General features: G+C 39.6%; 2 protein-coding genes across 4 annotated transcripts; one reads left to right on the forward strand and one right to left on the reverse strand.

Moving 5' to 3' along the window:
- Window positions 1–506: 506 nt before the first annotated feature.
- Window positions 507–14,725, reverse strand: dedd2 (death effector domain containing 2). 3 transcript variants are annotated; one of them, XM_085366431.1, is made up of 6 exons: window positions 14,677–14,725; window positions 14,209–14,309; window positions 12,608–13,128; window positions 12,403–12,522; window positions 11,752–11,892; window positions 507–2,428 (listed from the first exon to the last, which is right to left on the reverse strand). In XM_085366431.1, exons 3-6 carry the CDS (start codon window positions 13,077–13,079, stop codon window positions 2,022–2,024), a joined length of 1,140 nt encoding a protein of 379 aa, XP_085222557.1. In that variant the 5' UTR covers window positions 13,080–13,128; window positions 14,209–14,309; window positions 14,677–14,725; the 3' UTR covers window positions 507–2,021. The 3 variants fall into 3 exon arrangements, with proteins under 3 accessions (XP_085222557.1, XP_085222555.1, XP_085222556.1); XM_085366429.1 differs by having other exon boundaries at window positions 12,403–12,531; XM_085366430.1 differs by having other exon boundaries at window positions 12,403–12,531; window positions 14,203–14,309.
- Window positions 14,726–15,166: 441 nt separating this feature from the next.
- On the forward strand, window positions 15,167–18,815 carry rabac1 (Rab acceptor 1 (prenylated)). Its single transcript, XM_085365444.1, has 6 exons — window positions 15,167–15,230; window positions 16,611–16,755; window positions 16,946–17,158; window positions 17,320–17,417; window positions 17,830–17,931; window positions 18,172–18,815. The coding sequence occupies exons 2-6, from the start codon at window positions 16,634–16,636 to the stop codon at window positions 18,258–18,260; spliced, it is 624 nt and encodes a 207-aa protein (XP_085221570.1). The 5' UTR covers window positions 15,167–15,230; window positions 16,611–16,633; the 3' UTR covers window positions 18,261–18,815.
- The last annotated feature ends 1,218 nt before the right edge of the window (window positions 18,816–20,033 follow it).

Below are 20,033 nucleotides of genomic sequence, written 5' to 3' on the forward strand. Positions count from 1 at the left end.
TTGTGGAGGGACAGAACATGATCAATATGTGAGGGTTAAATGTTAAAGCTTTAAATAACCTTAAATAAACATGATACCGTTATTATTTACAGTTACACTTTAGGTGCCATCAATAGGAAATTATGTTAGAGATGGGAAAAAAATGGTTTCATGTCCAATTAATTTAGCACATAAATGGAAGAAGAAATTAAAGTGGCCAAACCAGAAACAGCAGTTGAATTACTAACATGTTAGAGGTACACGCTATTCTTGGGTTTCATCATGCCGATATCTTAAAGCAAGAACTAATTAAGGACATGATCCACGATGACCTGCATTCAATGGAGCACTTCAGACCATTTCAGGGCAGGGGGAGGGCACGTAATTTTCAAACAACTGCTCAAAATAACCTCAGAGTTGGGAGACAATTTCAGATTACAAGTGGTGATAGTTTCAGAGACGCAAACAGGTAATAAATGTAAACAGCTTTAGGCCATCAAAACTCTTTATTATTCACAGGAAATTATTTCTTATTTATAAAGATTTCCACAAAAAGAATTGACCTTCATAAAGTAAATTTCTTTAACAAAAATGTTCCCCTGATTGAATTAATCTTTCTTCTCATGAAAGAATACAAACACACATTAATTAATTCCTTTAACAAATACACACAAAAGTAAACATGGAAATCTGTCCATTGTCCTTTTCTGTGCCCGGTCCTGCAGAGACCTGCACTTCAGACAGTGTCTGCCTGCTTAAGTCGTGCCTGTATGAAGGGACTTAGAGTGAAGGGGCTTATTGATCGTCTTCTATGAGTGAAGTCCAGGCATTAGTTCCAGCAGGGTGAGTCGACAGCTGTCCATGAGCCACTCTACTGGGCCTACATAGCAGGGCTGAGTGGAGCTGGGATGTGCACTTTTGATTTTGATCTCCCCAACATCACTTCTATTGACCGATGCACTGTCCTGTGCCTTACTTGCTGAGAGAAGCACTTGCTGAGGCCTTGCTGGAAACCCGGACACAAGCCACTGTTGCATTATCCGGGCTGCCGTTGACAAGCTTGTGATGATGAATCTTCCATGGTCTGTTGAGACCCAGCCCTAATCACTGCTGTCATCTACTGGCAACTGCTGTATCCACTGACCACAGCAATCACAAGTTGGGTTATCATGGTACACAGGGCTGGAAATTCCAGTGTTTGTTATCTAGATATAGATGTGGACTCTATCCAAAGTTGGGTCAATCTGTTGTGAGAGCAGCCCACTTTTCCACATCTAATTTTTTCTTTGAAGACCAGAAACTTTTATTGGCAGGTTACTTTATACTTTTAACAGAATCCAATAAAAATAATTGTCAGTTAAAGCTATTATTATTTTCCAAACCCCCAAAGAAGTATCCAACAGTCAATCTTGACGTTCTGGTTAAATTGATCTTTTTGGATTTGGGAATTTTAAACTCATGCTGGAATCTGAAATGTCCATGGTTACACATTAAAAAAAAAAAAAAAAGTTAGTTAAATAAGGAGGTAGGGACACCCATGTGCTTTATGTGTTTGCGTCAACCAAAACTTAGTATTTTACATCATTTGTGGTAGCCCAGTTGCCTTAACCCTATTTTGTAAGACAGATAAAGCTGTGAGGGGCTTACCACTTGATCTGGTGACACAGGCTTGCTTGTTCCAGTTCTCAGAGACTAAGAAAAAAATCTCGATATATCCTGTGTCATCCTGATGTAGCACCTGTGCATGAATCCAAAGAAAAAAAAATACAGTGATACATTATTATTTATATTTCATTTACAAATAATACACTTCCAACTAAAATTTGACAGTTCTTAAAAAAAAAAAGAAAAGGCAAAAAGAAAGGCTCCTTATGAACACAAAAGAACCAATGGTGAGTTCTGCCATCTAGTGGTCATTAAATGGAATGCAACAAATGGAGGCCTCAAATGCTTCCAAGCTTGCCTGTACCCATTATTAATTACATTCCTCCCTTTTCTCTTCTTTAAGTTTAATATAATACACCCCAGAGAGTCTGATCAGTTTATGAATCCCAGTGAGCCTCTGGGTGCCCATCATTACTGGATGACATCATTTTCTTAGCTCTCAGCAGCCTTCGGCCCTCCTCGTAGTCGTCTTGGTCCACACTGATCAGCAGGCGCACGCCTTCGGAGCCCGCTGCGTTCCTCAGAGAGTCCGTGATGAATACTCCCTTCAGGGCCTCCAGCAGAGCTCCGCTCAGGTAGTCACTCCAGAAAGCCTCGAGGTTGGCCAGCTCCGTGAACTTGATGTCGCAGACGATGGATCCCAGGTCTCTGGCACGCAGCAGCGAACTCGCTTGACTGAACAACTCAAACTGCCGCTCCAGTGGCTGCCGCTTGTCCGAGGCGACGCCGTTGCGTAATGCCGATTCGTGCTCCAGGTATTCCGCCCGGACACGCAGGCGGATATCTGATAATGGCAGAGGGAGGAGGAAGTAATGATGGACAAAAGGGTGAGTGGCAGTGAGGAGAGAGAGTAATGGTAGAAAGAGCAGAGGGGAAGTGAAAAAGGAAGGAGGAAAGTGAAGGTTACCCAGAAAAGAAAAAAAAAAAAAAAAAAAAAAAAAAAAAGAGAGAAAAGAATGGATAGGCCCATGACAGAAAAGGAGGGGTGATGAAGTTGAAACAAAGACGGGGGAGAGAAAGAAACAAACATGAAAACAATGTTAAAAGATGGCTCATTCAACTTTGTGCAAGACATCAAGCAAAAAGAGATTGTAGGAGTACTAACTGGACTTAAATATTTGATTTTACCAAATCATGACAAAGTAAGTGAATACGGTGGTGGAACAGGGCAAATTATTTACGAAGGGCAATGGACTTAGACCAACCCATGTGAACTTTTGTGCTCAATACAGCTACAAGCCCCTCTCGTCTGTTTCAGTGAAAGATATTCAGAGCACTGAGAGAAATCGTCTTTAGCTCATCCGGCTGTGTAGATCCCTTTTCTTTTTTTGGATGGACAATTCCTTTTTAGGTACTTATGGTTTTTAGCAACATGACTGAATCAGAAGACGCTGGTGCATGAGAATTTTCTGTACGACAGCCAGCATGGTCCTCATAAATCACGGCTGTAGCGTTTGTATACTGAATATGATTAAATGAACTTGGCACCCTGAGCAAATATCGCAGCGGGGGTAACAAAAACAACTCAGCAGTGACAAGCCCGGGAGTGGCTTTTGTTCCTGACAGGTGTTTATAAAGGGCAGATTCATTCAGATCAAAATGGGTAAGGCTGAGAATAGATAGCGTCTGGAGTTCCGTAGTAACAGGATTGGTGGTCATGCAACAGCACAGCGAGAAAGATTAGAGGATACATACTGTACTGAGCAAGAGCAACGCTGAGATCATCTCCCATGTCATTAATCCAGAGCTCCAAGTGGGAAATCAGCTTCTGACGACTTTTGCTGCAACAAAAATCCATTTCTCCCATTCAAACCCCTTTAGCAGATGTAAACAGTATTTACCAGCAACATTTCTTCCAGAAACATTCGCATTAAGAGTCTCACTGAATTCATGTGCAGAAGCTGCTTTTTCATATTTGCATCTGAATGCATGATGACATTTTATGAAGCAAATAAGGAAGAAAAAAAAAAAAAAAAAAACTTACAAAGGAGCACTGTGACTAAAAATAAACAAAATGGCTCAAAGGAAAAAAAAATCAAATCAGCTTTAAATGCTACAACATGAAATACTTAATTTTGAAGGAATAAGCAGCACATGGTCACATCACAAATGTTTGAATGAAATGGACCCAGAGGTACTTCTAATAAACTCACGCTTGCCTCTGACAAAAACCCAGAGTATAAGGTAAGCATGATTACGAGACTGTCTTGAACTCTTCTTCATGTATGTACCAGAGGATTAGTGTACACTTTAACACACGCTTTGACTTGAGAGTCACATCCACCCCTCTTGCAGCCATGTTTTGTTTGGGGCTATAGGGAATGGCGCGAGACTCAAGAGGGATAAAGTTTGGAAAATGCCAACATTAGAAATGCAAATGTTGAATTAAACCATTGATTTTGCATCTCTTAACATTTGTAGAAGAGCAATAAGCAAACAGTGGCTTTGCATTCATGCCCCACAAGTCTGTAATTAGATTACTATAAAAACAGACGACTTGTTAGAAGGGGACACTAAATCAACACATTTTAAGCCATGTTTAAAATGTGTAGTTTTTACATGAAAATCATTTGAATGAAGGAAGAATGTTTTCTTCAAAAGGGATTTATGGTACAAAAATATAAAATGTCAAGATTTTTTTAAAGAAACCTTCGATTATAGTTCAAGTTTTGTTTATTAAATCATGTCTGTGTTACAATGTTTCAATAAATTGTGTTAGACTAAAATAACTTTTGTGGTAAATTCATTGGCAATACAGAAGCCAGACACATAGAAAAACTGTTGCACCAAAGATCATCATCACAGAATGTAAAACATCTGTAAAAACTATTCATTCCCTTTATATGTTCATTTAATATTTAAAAAAAAAAAAGTTGGGCTAGTACTATAAATGCATTACAAACACTTGAGTGATTTGTCACTCTAAAGTATTACTTAGAGAAAAGCTAAGTCACATGACTCATCAGTTTAATATCATGAAAAAATTTGCTCATCTCTATAGAGCACACTGTACTTGTGCAACATTTAGTGAAGAAGAGCACCAAGATGTCTACAGGAGGTCTACACAATCCTAAAGCTGACATGGAAACACTACCTATAAAACCAGCGGGCTACTATAGAGGAAGCTGGCATTACAAAAGTGGAGGATCCACGTGGAATTAGGCTTATTTTATGAATTCTGCCCACTGCTTTCACAAGTCAGTAACTCCTCACCACTACAAACACATTATCCCCACAAGTGTGATGGTGGCTGCGTCATGCTGTGTGGAGGCTTCGCTGCAGCAGCTTCTGAAGGTAGAGGGTAAATTGAATGCAGCAAAACTCCTGAGAAATCCTGAAGGAAACCCGCTGCAGTCCGAGTCACATACGTTTTCAACACAATAAGCTACAGTTTTTCACCCCAACAGATTTGTGTTGACTTCGAAACTCACACTTGTTGATCACTAGCAGGAGTCCATTGTGATTTAATGAAGTTATATAAAAAAAGATTACGTATCCATCGTTGTGGCAAGCACATGGATAAATTTGCAGTTTGAGCATTTTTGTGTTTTGAGGTGTGAACTATCATAGAAGATTAAACAGACTACACATAATCTAACTTTATACAATATTCAGTATGGACAGAGGAAAATATGAAGTTCGAGCACCATTAACAATTTGACCTTTTTGGATCATTATAGAGTGTGTGAGGGCTGAGGGTACAATAAACACCTGCCCTTCATGCAATTACTCTATTTATGGATGTCCTCCATTTTGCCTTCCCATTTCATACTGAGGAGGATGGAGGCAGAGATAGTGACAGTGACAGTGAGGAGGCCATTTAAAAGCACAGGAACACAGTGATAGTCATTTTGTTAGGGTTACAGAGCACTTCACGCTTCATCACACATAGAGACATCCACTTAGACAGGACATTAGGAACCACAGCTTTCATTTTCTCACTTTAAACACCAAGTCCGTTTGGCTCCTCATCTCACCCCACCAAAAGGAGGGAGGGGGGAAAAGAGAAAAAGTTTAAGTACCCATTTACGAGGAGTCACTTGGCACGGAGAGCTTCAACTCTTTATCGATCCGTTTTTCTGTTGAACAACTGACCAAGAGAGTGGAGAGTTAGGGGGGTATTGAGAGACAGGCAAAATATCTGTGTCTGCCTGAAGAACTTTTTCCCTATAGTTTAAAAAAAAACAAACAAACATAAATCCTCTGTACCGTTTTGTGTAGTTTGAATATTTACTGTTCATTCTCTCCTTCTCTTTGTGTGTGAGGATATAGTTTTCCTGACACACAGGGTGCTCTGTTTAGAACTGCGAACACAGACAAGGGAGAGAAACAGACAAGCACAAGTGGGTTGCATAGTGGTTAAATGGACTGTTCCTCCCCCAACATCAAGCAGGCATGGCACAGCAGTCACTTCTTAGTTTTAATGAGGCTTCAGTAAGGCCAATAGTTTGCATTGGCAAATTAATCAGCTCAGAAATGCATTTACTGCTCTGAACTATAACAAGGTAAAATCTAAATGGGATACTTGGATTACCCTTACCTTGACCAAATCTCTTAACCTTATCTTCCGGCCCTTTATTTGTGCCGCACCGTTAATCAACAGTGCTCATTAAACCAAGGAAGGGCCTTCACAAGCACCCCATTTAGACACAAAAACACTACTGAGCTGAATGTGCAAACACCTTTAAGACATTTGTAACAGCAGTTGTCATTGTCAGAATGTAATTGAGATACTTCACTGAAAATGACCTAAGAGATGATGAATGGTGACAAGAAAGAGTATTTGAGGTCTGTTCAAATGCTATGGGCCAGCATTGGACTGAACTGCCCTATCTATCTCTGCTCCATCTTGACAAACGCACACCAGGGCTCTCACAGGGCACAGAGATAAGATACAGCATGAGCTTCCTTCAGCAGAGCACTGTTCGGTGATTTTCCCCAGAACGGCTTGAGTAAAGGTTACATGGACATTTTTTTCTTTTTTTTAAAGAGCTGTCTGTTGGCAGCCATTTTAGATTTGGTGCAATTGAATACATGGCCTTACAGAACAGGACTCTATGCCCAATTAGGATTTTTTTTTTTGTCTCTTGAGCATCCAGAACTGGCATCGTGATGTTTCAGTTTGCCAAAATAATATGAGTCAGTTCAATTCACAGGGCAGCCATTTATAAGCCTTGCACGTCTCCAATGGGTTCATATGCAGTGCTGACTCGCATTTTCACAAACATGTCCAACACATTTCTGTTTCCACTTTGAGTTAAACTCTTCAGTGTACTTGTTCTAATTTTATTTTGTAAATCCTAATTTATCTCACCATGACCTCAGTCAAATATAACCTAAATCTCTGTTTGGGTTAGGCATCAGACATTACGTTTTTTTAATAAATGACCAGAACAGCTTTCACTTCTGCATTACTACTGAAACTTTCACCACAGCTAAAAACCTCCATGATTTCATCTGGTGTCATCCTCTTTAATAACATTTAGAAACTGGACTGTGTAACATGAGCAAAGGTCAGGGCTGGTGCACAGTGGCCATTTCAGAATATGAATCATTCAGACTGAACAATAGTAGGCTGGAGCAATTTGCTTTAAGTCTGGTGGCTTCCTTGACAGGCTACTGAATTTTATTAAAGTAGCAAAGTTAAGCAGACATTTTTCTGTAAGCTTCCACAATAATCTTTCTGCATGTTGTCCAAGACAAAACTAGACTTGTGCAACTTCTCTCAGCTCTCTTTTTAGGCTTTAGCCCATGACTAGAGACTGACCAATTAGGTCTTTCCAGAGAGAGAACTGGCTGTTGTACAACGAAGGCATTCACCACCCTTCATACGATGAAAAGTTTAATTAACTGTGAAAAGTTCTGCAGGAAAATCTGAAATGGCAGCTCTAAAATGGAGGACAGACTGACTCTGACAGTACACATACTTGCTGTATTTTTCCTCGGTTACTACGCTGCCAACTTAATTTTCCTGTAAGATTGAACTGTGCTGCATTGGTTTCCCAGGTTGTGTACGTAAATTAAGGTTAGACAATGTGATGAGTGGCTATGTTGTCAGTGTGGCTAACAGTTTAGTTTTCTTTACAGCTAAAGGTTTTCAGCTATGCCTAATTCAATGTCCTATTCTTGCCCATATAAAGCATCTGGTCATCTGGTTGGAAGAAGTTAGTTTCATTCTTTTCCCAAGCCTTACTCACATTTACTGGAATTTCTGCTGGACATATTTGTGAAAATATGTTAAGTTCCCGTGATTTCAAATATTGGGGAATTTAAAATACTTTCGTTACACGCTTCCCCTTTCGGTATGCTTTGAGTAAAATCAAACTGACTCAAGGTTTTCCCAAGATCACTGTACAGTCTTTGGGTTTGAGACTTACTGCTGAGGACTCTGGTAGTTCTGTGAAACACTGACACCAATAACTCTTGTCATTAATAGGCAGGAAGCTAAAAATCTCAAATAGAAGCTTTTTTTCTTCCACAGTGCACAAGACTAGAGAACATTACAGGATGATTTTTTCTGTTAAAGCAGATTATGTTTTCTGAAGGAGACAGGGTAAGGAGCAGCTACATTATGATACACAAGCATCGTATACAGAGCAAAGTGGCAGCACCAACCCCTGCTGTAACAAGGGGGAGAGCCTCTTTTACCTTAGGCATCGGCCCAGACTTGTGAGAGAGCGCATGACTGAGTTGATCGCGCACACTGCAGTATGTGCAGACAGAGTGGAGTGACAGACTTTTTTGTTTTGTTCCTCAGTCTCCATGATCCATTGTGTCTTAGGTTACTCGATCTGAGTCACATTCTTGAGTCAACCTGGTGGAATCAAATGTGGAGTCAAGACAGCAACAGTTCATAGTCACAGGCACATCACTCATCCTGAGTAGCTAAGAAAGGCTGTCCTTAATGATTTCTTCTTCTTTTATTTTTTGAATGAAGTGAGAATCATCGGGCTTTTGTTGTAATGAATATTTCTGACCAACAGGCAAAGATGGACATTCAAAAGAAGTTTGGGAAAGTCTACATGAATGACTAAGCAAACTTCACACAAAGGGAAACTGATGTTAGTGTTATCTGTCTTTTTGTACCAAGACAAACTACCATTGATTTCTTAAAGGCAGGTAGTAGTGGAAATATGGGCAAGGACGTTGACAATGGATTACATAGTGCAGCTTTTCAGTGGCGTTAAGACAGTTTCAAACAACTGCTAAAAAGTGATTTTTGGGGGATATGTAAGGTTTGACAGTTGTCAGAACCACTCTGGTTCAAGCTTAGCAATAAAGCAGAACAATGGCTCTATCTGGTAGTGATTGGACTGGACACTTATATTGAAAGAAAAGGGAATAAAACAAAAAACAAAAAAGGACAAGACACAGCCTACCAGTGAGCATTCTTATCAACAGCAGCAGCTGAACATAGTCCAAAAGGTTAGAGAAAAGAGAGGTGGAATGAAGGGAAAAGAATATAAAGGACTCCCACAGGGAGAAACTGATAAGGCAACAAAACTCTGATGTTGTATGTTTAAAAACGACAGTTAAAGGGTTATCATTAAGTCTCAACAAGATCATAGTGTACCAACAAAAACATAATGTGGAAATGCTTTAAAAAAAAAAAAAATCAAAGGGAAGCGCATCACATTGAGTTCTCAGACTTAAAAGTAGCTCTAGGATTTTTAAGCACATTTGGTACTAACATAAAAAGTATGAGCGCTGTGGTCTGTACAGCACAGAGAGCTTTAGGCAATATTGCAGTCCGGATTTTTCACCAAATGTGACACTGGGTTGAAAAACAAAACAGAAGGAAAATAAAAGTTTCCTCAAACCTGGAACATGTTTGGACTCTGTGCAGCTCCAGGAAGAGGTAAAGTACAGTGGCCTTTGCAAGCACACCATCTTCCACATTTTTATAAGTAGGTGTGAATCTAGTGTACCGCTCTGTGCTATTTAGGGATGGGAATCGAGAACTGGTTCTTGTCAAGAACTGGTTCCCAGTAGTCTACTTCCTTCAAATCGTTAGTCTGCCTGCCTATCGACCCTGCTTATCCGTTCTTGCACTCTTGCTACATTCAGCTGATTTAGTTTATGTGTAATAGGAGGAAAACAGTAGTGCAGTTTATGACGTGAATATGGACATTTCTTTTATTTTTTATTGTATAAAAGGATGAGAGCGCAATGGTAAAGTGGAGACTGGGACAGAAACAACTGCCTTATACTGTTAACGCAACTTCAACATTCCGCAAGCACAGCATGCTAACGCTAAGCTAAGCGGTAGGGCTGCACGATTAATCGTTAGAAAATCGCGATCTCGATTCATACTTATGTGCGATCTCATTTCCAAATGACAACGATTTAAAAAGAAAAAAAAAAAAGAAAGAAAAAAAAAAAAGACGACGACGACTGTACCGCATTTTGATCCGGGACGTACTCTGCATGAAAACAAGCGCTCACTCTTCCTGCTCAACAAATGACAAGGGCGGAGCCTTATACCACGTGATACAGAAGCTGTGCCGTGTGATGCTAAAATTAGCAGGGAAAAAACAACAGAGAGCACGTCAGGGATGACGAGAAAGTGACAGGAGAAAATCCGTCCCGGTCAACCACCCAAACATCAATAACGGGAACCTTATACAGCGCTTCCCTATACCCGTCGAACTCCCGCAGGCACAAAGAAATTACGGAGGCTATCACTTATCACCTGACCAAAGATATGGCTCCCATCAACACTGTGCAAAACGAGGGATTTAGGAAAATGATCAACACCCTAGACAAACGCTACACAGTGCCGTCCCGCAACTATTTTTCTATTGTTGCACTACCTATACACGCAGTGTCGAGCAACGGTGGAGACGGAATTTCAAGCAGTACGACATTTTGCGGCAACAACAAAACGTGAGACATTTGTTGTTTTTATGTTTACTTATTGTTTTTATGTTCAGTCTCAACTGTTACGAAGTTGATGTGCAGTTAATAAGTGCAATAAATATTTATACTGGAAAAGAGAATCGTGATCTCAATTCTAAGCCAAAAAATCGTGATTCTCATTTTATGCAAAATCATGCAGCCCTACTAAGAGGAACTCAGAGTGATGCTAAAGCTGAGTGAATGCTGACTTAAGCCCAGCACCATGATAAAGTGAGCCATTAGTTATAGTGAAGCAGCCACTGCTGAACTTCAACAGGTAACAAACTGATGAGCAGTCATACTGCAGTCTCCGTTTCTACAGTGGAATCACCAAGACGATTGCTTTAAAGTCTCTTGGTGATGGTTTTTTATCTTCGACTTGCATTGTCGGCTTTGTGTTCATACCTAAATACTAAGAGAAAGATCACGTTTGTCCTTATTAGGATTTGTGATTATGAGACGGTCAGTTTCAGATCATTTTACAGAGTAACACTAAAGTAATGTAACAAGTAGTATAACAAATGTCTTTCTCCTGGAAGTAATTAAATAACGTACTGCATTACTTTTAAGAAAAGTGTTCTGTGAAATATGTGCAACAACTTTTTAAATTTATTTTTTTGAGTAGTGACCCCAACACTGATCACAACAAAGAGGGGAAATGCCTCCAACATGCACAAACATTTCACCACCTAGTTAATTACGTACGCAATTAATTTGCATGAATTTGATATGCTGCTTAGAAGTGCTGGCGACTCTCAAAGTGGAGGCAATGAGAAATCGATAAGGAACCGAATCAATAAGCAAAATCGATAAAGAAATCGGAATTACTAAATTCTTATCAATTACCATCCCTACTGCTATTTAATTTGTCCATTTCTCCCAAGTCTACAAATAACATGTTAAATTGTATGCTAACTTTTAAACACGAATCTTCTTAAGCATGAACTTGGCGCTTTTATGCATTTTTAAACATTTTGGCATTCAAGATTTAGCATAGATAAACAACATCAGAATTGAAGAAACTAAACAGGAAATATGATGATGCCAGGGAGGTGTTAATAGGCTGAAAATTATATTCTCGTCTGTTTAAAGAAGGAAAAATGAGCAGCAGGGGTAAATAGCAGGATGAAGGTACCACAGAAGACAAGAGAAAAAACAAAAAAATAAATAAAAAGAAAGACACTTTGAAAATGCATGAGTTGCACTTACCACAGGACACTTTTTGTGGCGCTGGTGGTGGAGGCAGAGGATGACTTTGCCTGCTTGTTTTCTTGGACTTACGGCTCCAGCCATTTCCCCTCTTCTTCCTCCGCCTACTTGCACATGGCCCAGCCACAGGAGTGTAAATACCTGACAGAAAACATATTGACTGAGTTCAGGGATGCAAGACAAAAATAACAGCAAAGGACTATTTTTAGCTTTTCATCGAAATTTTACTGCTGATATTTGATCACAACTTTCAACAAGAAAAATGCCTGTTAAGATCATGGTGCGTACACAGCGTTCTTCCCCACACAAGACACAGATCAAAAAAAAAGAAAAAAAAAAAAGGTTTTAACCACCAAAAATTATTTTTTAAATATTATTTTAATTAGGATAATAATCACTGACATATATAATAGTCAGAAATACACAAAAGGCACCTATTTATGTGGGAAAAAAAGTAGCAGCTTCCATGCCTTAATTTATATTTTGCATATAAGCAGAGTCAATCAGGCTAAAGAAGGCCAATTCTGAACCACAAAAGAATCTGGTACACACACACACACACACACACGTTTTCAAATCATCATTAATCAGCTTGAAGACACTTAAGAACGTACTTCAGTTTGGCCAAATACTAAAGAGCAGTAAACTTACCAGTTTCTAATTGATGTGCGAAAGATGTAAGAGGAGTTTCGGTCTCCCTGCAGCTGCTACTTATTCCAGAAGTACACACCGACTCTGTGCTTTCTATCTCATACCTCTGTCCAATTCTCTCTGGAGAAACTGAAAAGCATAAAAAACACATAATGGCAAACTATTTGAGATCAACTACAGCAGGACATAATCTCAAGATCCTCACCTGTCCTCCTTTTCTTGTGGGACACTGAGGGTAGCAGGTCATGACGGGTAAGGACTCTTAGAAGTTGCAGTAGTGGTGCCAGGTTTCCATCACTAAAGTATCCTCTCCTCTCGAGCTGTAGCAACAGCTCAAGGCCACTCTTGGGTTTTGGGTCCAAAAAGGGCTGCTGTGACCCCGTAGGCTTTAATTGCTGCCATGCTTTTAGTAGCTGTGGACTTGGGGCCACACCTGGATCATCTGGATTGTCCTCATGGGGTTCAACTGTCCAGCCTGCGGGATCGAGAGGATGTGTCGCGGAGCAAGTTTCATTCAGAAGGAATGACAGGACTTCAATGTCAGTCTCGGTCAGCTGAGAACCAACTACTTCAAAGACTTCATGGAGAGACAACATCCCATAGTAGTTGAGGCACTCTGTTTCATCCCAGTACAGTGAATCCCTGAGTGGGTACCCTTGATGATGCACTGCAGCCATGGTCAGGATTTGGCTATGGACCTTTCCCACGTTTCAGCCAGTGATAAGACTACAAAAACAAATAGAAGAACAATTACTATTAAAGTTTTTTGATGTCTAACAAGATACATCTGAGTAACCATATAAACCAGATAAGTAGGGTTGGGTACTGAGCTGGTGCTGTTGAGGGAACCAACCAAAATATGTCAGTGCTACTGTTAATCAGCACCAAATTCTGGTGCCAGAAAAAAAAAAAATCTGGGTTAGAGAAAGAAAGAAAACAAGATGTCAATAATGCTACATACTGAAGAGGAACAAATGACAGGGCAAAGGTAGCGGTAGAATGCTGAAAGCATTTTCAGGTGTGGTTACATGTTTTTTAAAAACTCTCTCTAACACTTGTAGTGCAAAGTCCAAAGCAACACATCTAATCTGCATTTACACCTGGTCAAACAAAAATAGAGCTAAAGCTGAAGAGTGTGCCATATTTTCTAGCCTGAAAGCCAAATTCACTAGAGGACCTGCAGCTTTAACTCTAGCGTAACTGTAGCCAAAGTACAACTAATCGAACCAATGGATGATGAAGCTTTTAGTGAGACATTGACATCTTCTTCAGGTAAAAACTAGGTAGCTGGACAATATGTCAGAGAAACGGGGCTGTTTTCACTGCATTTGTTGACATTTTTACTTTTCAGTACACATAATGCATTGTACTCAGCGTTCCTGTAAAGGCTGCAATTCTCATTTAACAGGCTTGACCTCGAGTTCCTTCCATGTTCTATACTCCTACTTTTAATTGCATTACATACACTAAACAATGTCATCTGTGTCGCTGTTTAAGCTATAAAACGCCGCTCCAACGAATCCCGTGTAGCTACATATAAACTGCATTAACCACTAAACTGTATTCATCTATAAAACATAGCAAGCCGTTTGTGCCATGTAACACAGTCAATGATCATGTTGGCGTAATACTGCAGCGTTACGCCCGTTCTCTAGTCTCTACCATTATATGGCTGCATCAGCTAGCTCAGCAGTCCTTGCCATTTTCACCATTTTCACCCTCAGCTCGAAACAGTTTTTAAACGCGTAACGGAGAACCCCCTTATAACCACTTTATTTCCATTTACGCTCAGAAACGTACACTAACCAATTGGAAGCCAAAGATATTAGCCGTTCTTCAGACGCCCAGTAACAACCGGTGGAGCAAAATTTTCCCCTTTGACAAGTTATGTAACCAGTCACGTTTATCTGTGGAAAAAAGCATAACAAACATCAAGAACTGCAATGCAAACAGCGGTTTAGCCAAATAACAAACCTGAAATTAACAGGTGTGCTACATTTCTATATACGCACTGAAACATATAACAGTAACTATAGGGTTAAAATATATGTATATATTTTTCCTCTATATGCATTACCGATAAATACAAAGAACAGAAATGGATATCGCTTGCTAGCTACTAACGTTAGCTTACTTCAGCTTTAAATTGGCTGTAGTATCGACAAGCATTGGGTCACATACATGAAAGCGTGAAAAAAGCACCAGTAGATTAATATTCAAAGCATTTTAACGGGATATTAATCAAGAAACCCAAAGTAACTGGGGGCGACTCACCTCCGGGTGGGTTGAATGATCTAGTAACTTCCACAGCAACGTGCAGTTCTGCACTACGTCAACGCTGAGGAATTGACCAATCACAGCCCCCTGACTTCCACGGCGACACCCAGTCACGTTTTTGCTCTCGCTGATCTTTTGAACTGATCTGAAGACAGTTTTTCATAAACAGTCACTTTATCGTATTGATCAAGTCAGTAAAGACAGCTGATTCAAGGGCGCCCCCCTCCCCCCTGTTTTTTTTTTCGTTTTACTTTTTTTGTCTTAGCTTCCACATGAAAAAAAAAACAAACCAAAACAAAAACAAATCAGTACTTTAAGCGAGCTTTGCAGCGTAGTGTCCATAAGCATATAAGCACAAGAATATGTACTGCAGCAGGCTACACCCAAACGTAGCAGAGGGAAAACTGCTGGATGCTGTCAGTAGGTGGCGGTGTTTGGAACCAAGGCAGCTAGGAACAACAACAAGGAAGGCAAATAAGAGCCACATCATATCCGTAAACTAAAACAGCAACAAAAGGTCTGAGGCAGTCCCATTAAACTCATCTCCTGCTGTGAGTATATGTAATTAAACCATTGTAAATTTGGCAGTTGATATTGTTCATTTTTATTTCGGTTCATTTTATTTAGGTGTGTAAAGTTGGGCTACGATAAAATCATAAATCCGCTTCGACTGGAGTGGTTATTAGCAGAGAAGCTAGCTGCGACAGAATTTGAACAACAAGAGTTATTAAGAACAACTAGGAGTTATGATGGACTACATACCGGGGTTTAAAAATGTCATTCAGTTAGGATTCTTGACAAATTTAAAAATAAAATAAGTGAGTATTCCTTGGAAATGTTGTCGAATATCCGGGCGTATGTTTAATGATGTGGCATTGACCAAGCCCTTTTGCTGACGAACATTTTCCTCTGCCTACTGTTGCTAAGCTCGGTCTTTTGTGTTGAGTGTTGTTTCTTCAACCTCTGGGAACGACAGGACTGAGAAATGCAGGAATATAAAAACTGGTGTTGGTCACGAACTTCATTCTACACTGGCTGACCTGTTTATAAATACTTTAGTTAACCATTTATATGGATATAAACAAAGAGAGGGAATCAATTAAGTGGTGCCAGAATGGTGCCCTTCTTCTCCTTTTGACTGTTCTCTTTAGGGGTAACCACAGCAGATCAGATTTCCTCTATCTCGCTGATTATATCCTCCACATCCATGACCCTGAGCCTCCACTCCTTCCAGCTTCACTGTTACGTCTGCCTCACTTTCAGTCACATGTATTCTATCTTACTTCTACTGAGTTTCATGCCCAGATTTTGGTGTTATAATATGATGGTTTAAAACAACTTATGTTGCTAAATATAAACGTCTATTGGGAGTCAACATCATAAGTATGTGCAAAATTGCATAGCAGGATTTTTTTTTGTGTGTGTGTATATAAAAACAAATTGGCACCCCTGAAATAAATTTAATCTGGTTTGCTAATTGAGGTTTATTATAGTCAAGCTTAAAATACTTTTTTTAATGAGCTGCTCAGGAATAACAAAAAATAAAAGGCATTGGCAGCAAAAATATGAGTCAGAGAATCATAACTTTAAACCTATATGAGTCTTACTTCATCCACCAGTGTTGTTGTGTAGGGGAAGAAAGCTTTTTTTTTTTTTTTCTTTCAACCTTCTCTTGAGACCAAGTCAGTTTGATTGTAGTGTTTGTTTGTTTTTTATCTTTTGTCTTTTTGAATCTTGGAAGTTTTTACATTTTGATGAAAATTAAAATTTGATAATGAATCAAAATAACTGCCTAACTTCCTAGAATCAAAATAACTGTGGCATTTCAACATTTCTATCCATTGGTGAGATTTGCTTCTAGAGGGACTTGAGAATTAGTGATGGAAATGTTTTACAACTGGTATTTACATTCTGTGTTTTCTTCCTTGCAGTTGTCTGACAGCAGACTGTGTACATGCCATCTGGAGTGCCAAAGGGGGAGAACTGTCAAGTGGACATGGACAGCAAGGCAGGAGATCTGTTCACAGCTGAGGATGCTCATCCTACAGGCACAGGAGGCACAGGAATCCTGGCAAAGTATGAGTTTAAATGTGTTTGTCTATCTCAGATTTATCACACAATAGAGCTGACATGTGCTTCTGCATCTGTTATACCTGCTACTAATGTTTGTAAGCTTAATGAGCCACCAAGTGATAATATAAATTTTGCACATGTCATAACTCCTCTTAATGTTTCTGGTTCTTAATGTCTTCATCTTATTTCATAGGCTCTGGCTTCCCAAAGGCATCTCAGCTAGCATGGCTAAAGAGTGGTTCGACAAGCGCCGATTATCCATTCGACCTTGGGCCAGTTTTGTAGACCAGCGCAAGTTTTCAAAACCCCGCAACTTTGGAGACTTGTGCAAGAGGGTGGTGAAAAATGTGGAAATTTACAACAGCAACTACACCTTCATCTTCTTGGGGCTTATCCTCTACTGCATGTAAGCCCAAAACACGACTTTGTTCGGAGCTCATAAATCTGGTTAGGCCAATGAGAAACGGGGAAAAAGGGAAGCGGTAGTAAAAAAAGAAAGAAAGGAATGAAATTTTCAGCTGATACACTGTAATAAACGATTGGACTGTTGATGTTTCCTCTCTTCAGCATCAGCTCGCCCATGCTACTGATCGCCTTGGCTGTGTTTGCCGGTGCCTTTTACATCATTCACATCAAATCTTTGGAGTCTAAACTGGTTGTGCTCGGTGAGTAAAAGTGTCTCAAATAACTCGGACAATCACATAAATACCTGCTTGTTGAATCACCGGCAAGTAATATAAATGTTTTTTTGAGCAGCTACTTTAAGATAAAGCTAGCTCGAATAATTAAACATCAAACTTTAAGTTGTATATCTTTATTCATCTATTTATTTATTTATTTATTTATTTATTACCTCTAAATTGTTGTGTATAGAAATTAAATCAATGGGTTAATGAAGCAACCTGTTTCTGCCCGCAAATTATTGTTCTCTACTATTACAGTTCTCAGTAAACCACAAAAGATGTCAGTTTAGTGAAGAATAAGCTAAATTTATGTAAGATTTTAGTTTGAGAAAATAAAACATCTTCATTTTTATGGAATCTTTAATTGCTGTCATAATTTGTGTTCTCAAACCAGGCAAAGAGTTGACTACGCCTCACCAGATGAGCCTGGCTGGAGCCATTTCTCTGCCTGCGTTCTGGTTAGCCGGAGCTGGCGCTGCCGTGTTTTGGGTTCTTGGTAAACCAAACCACATTATACTTGTTCTGTGTTACTCTTTTGAATCTTTGTTTTAAAAAAAATGTTATTGTGTTTTTCTGATTTTGGAAATATAATTGAACATATTCCACTGCTGTCTGCAATGCTAACATTTCTCTAATAGTGGAACCTAAATCTTGTTCACGCATTTGTAAGAAAAACCTTCTTCTTTGTTACTTTCTCTTCACATCCATTTTATACTGCTATAATTCATCTTCCCAGGAGCAACGCTGTTTGTGATTGGCTCTCATGCTGCGTTTCGTGAGCTGGAGGGATCGGACATGGAAGAGCTCCTCATGGAGCCCGTATAAAGACCAGGCTAAACTATCAGCAGGCGCCGGTTGGCTATCAGTCATCATGTTGACCCTGCAAATATGTTTGCACACAGGAAGAGCTGTTCATATATATGTTTCTTAGCTTGTTAAATTCCCTGTGTTTTAACCCCTTACCATGGTATCAAGAATGTACCTTGTCATGTTACTGACAGCTTCTTGAAGCTCATTTAAGCACATAAATTGCCATAGAACACAAAAATGGATTTCTGAACGTAAGTCTAACCACACATTAATGCAGATTATATGCCTTCTATGTTCATTTTAAACCTTGGATGCCTCTGATTTGTGTAAAATAGTCTTTCATTCCTTGCAATATTTCTCAGCTTATATCTTAATGGGCTATCTGTGCTGTGCTCTCTGCTGTAGATATTTGGGCTAATACATTCTCTCTGATTTGAATAATATGTATCAATGTAATCTTTACACTTCTAAAGAGAATTTGTGATTGTTTCCAAAGGAAAGTGCAATTTAAAGCTTTAAAACTGTATCTAATGCTAATGCACAAACACACATTATCATTATTGTTATTATCATTATTGTTATTATTATTATTATTATTATTATTATTATTATTATTATTATTATTATTATTAGACAAATGCAGGTTTGGTCATTCAGATAGGCTTCTTATATAGATGGCTTGATGATGACACATCTTTAAAGGTCAGTACTTAATCATGGTATTTTACATCGGGTTTATAATTTCCTTGTTAGCATGTATACATGTTTAGCTTGGAACTTGGAGGTGTAACGTCACATAAATGTAAAATACTTTATTGAAATTCATCGTTCGTTTACATTCTGATAAAAGTTGGGTGTTTTGTATCTATATTTTCTCAGTGCAATAAACTCTTAAGGCCAGCTTATCCAATTCTCGCTTTCTTTCTTTTTTATTCAGTATCAAATTAAGTCATATTTATTTCCTCTAAAGTTGCTATTACAGTTGACTTTTGTTTGTGCATGCATAGCAGGAGTTGTAGTGAACTCGGTGTCCCTCGGCAACACTTAGGTCTGTACATGTTCTCATTATTCTGCTCCAGTCTGAATACACAGTGGAATAGGGCACTTCCAGCCCTTGTGGCTCCTCTCCTCTGCCTCCAGTATACCAAGCACCGCAGCGCTCACCAACCCCCTCTTGTCCCCCTTTTCACGTGACCCCTGTGACCCTGTGCTCTGTGACAGCACAGCGAAAGGACCCCATGCTCAGGTTGCCATAGCGATGACCTTGGAGGGCCCCAGTCAGACACACACTCGTCCACAGGAGCACTCGCTTACACACTGCGGCAAAGGCAAGCGATCGATATTCTATTATACGTAGGGTGGCGAGGAGCGGGTTGGGGGGGGGGAGTCGCACTGCAGTGAGCTCACTGCAGAGACACGGGGGAAATTAGAACGAGGGTGAGAGCGTGAGCGTGTTTGTCAGGGAGAGTGACAGAAAGTGGGTGCGCGTGTGTGTTTGTGTGCGTATGCATGCGTGCATTTGTCATTGGGTAGTGAAACGATTCCACAAAGTTTTTGTCTTTCTCCCTCAAAGGGACGTGTCCTAATTTTTTTCTTTTTTTTTTTAGTTTTTTGTGGCAAAGTGACCTCACACAAAACCTAATTCTCACATTATAGAGCATTACATTATGTATAATTTATTTGATTTGTGTACTTGGTAGGCAATAAGCAGTTCATTTAAAATATATGACCCCTGTGGCTCAGCGAGGCAGCACATTTGCAGCCCATTCCCTGAAGGTGACCTGCTTT

The sequence above is a fragment of the Diplotaxodon limnothrissa genome, linkage group LG11, assembly GCF_057381915.1.
Source record: "Diplotaxodon limnothrissa isolate DT_005_m linkage group LG11, D_limnothrissa_male_GT1.1, whole genome shotgun sequence".
NCBI classification, from domain to species: Eukaryota; Metazoa; Chordata; class Actinopteri; order Cichliformes; family Cichlidae; genus Diplotaxodon; species Diplotaxodon limnothrissa.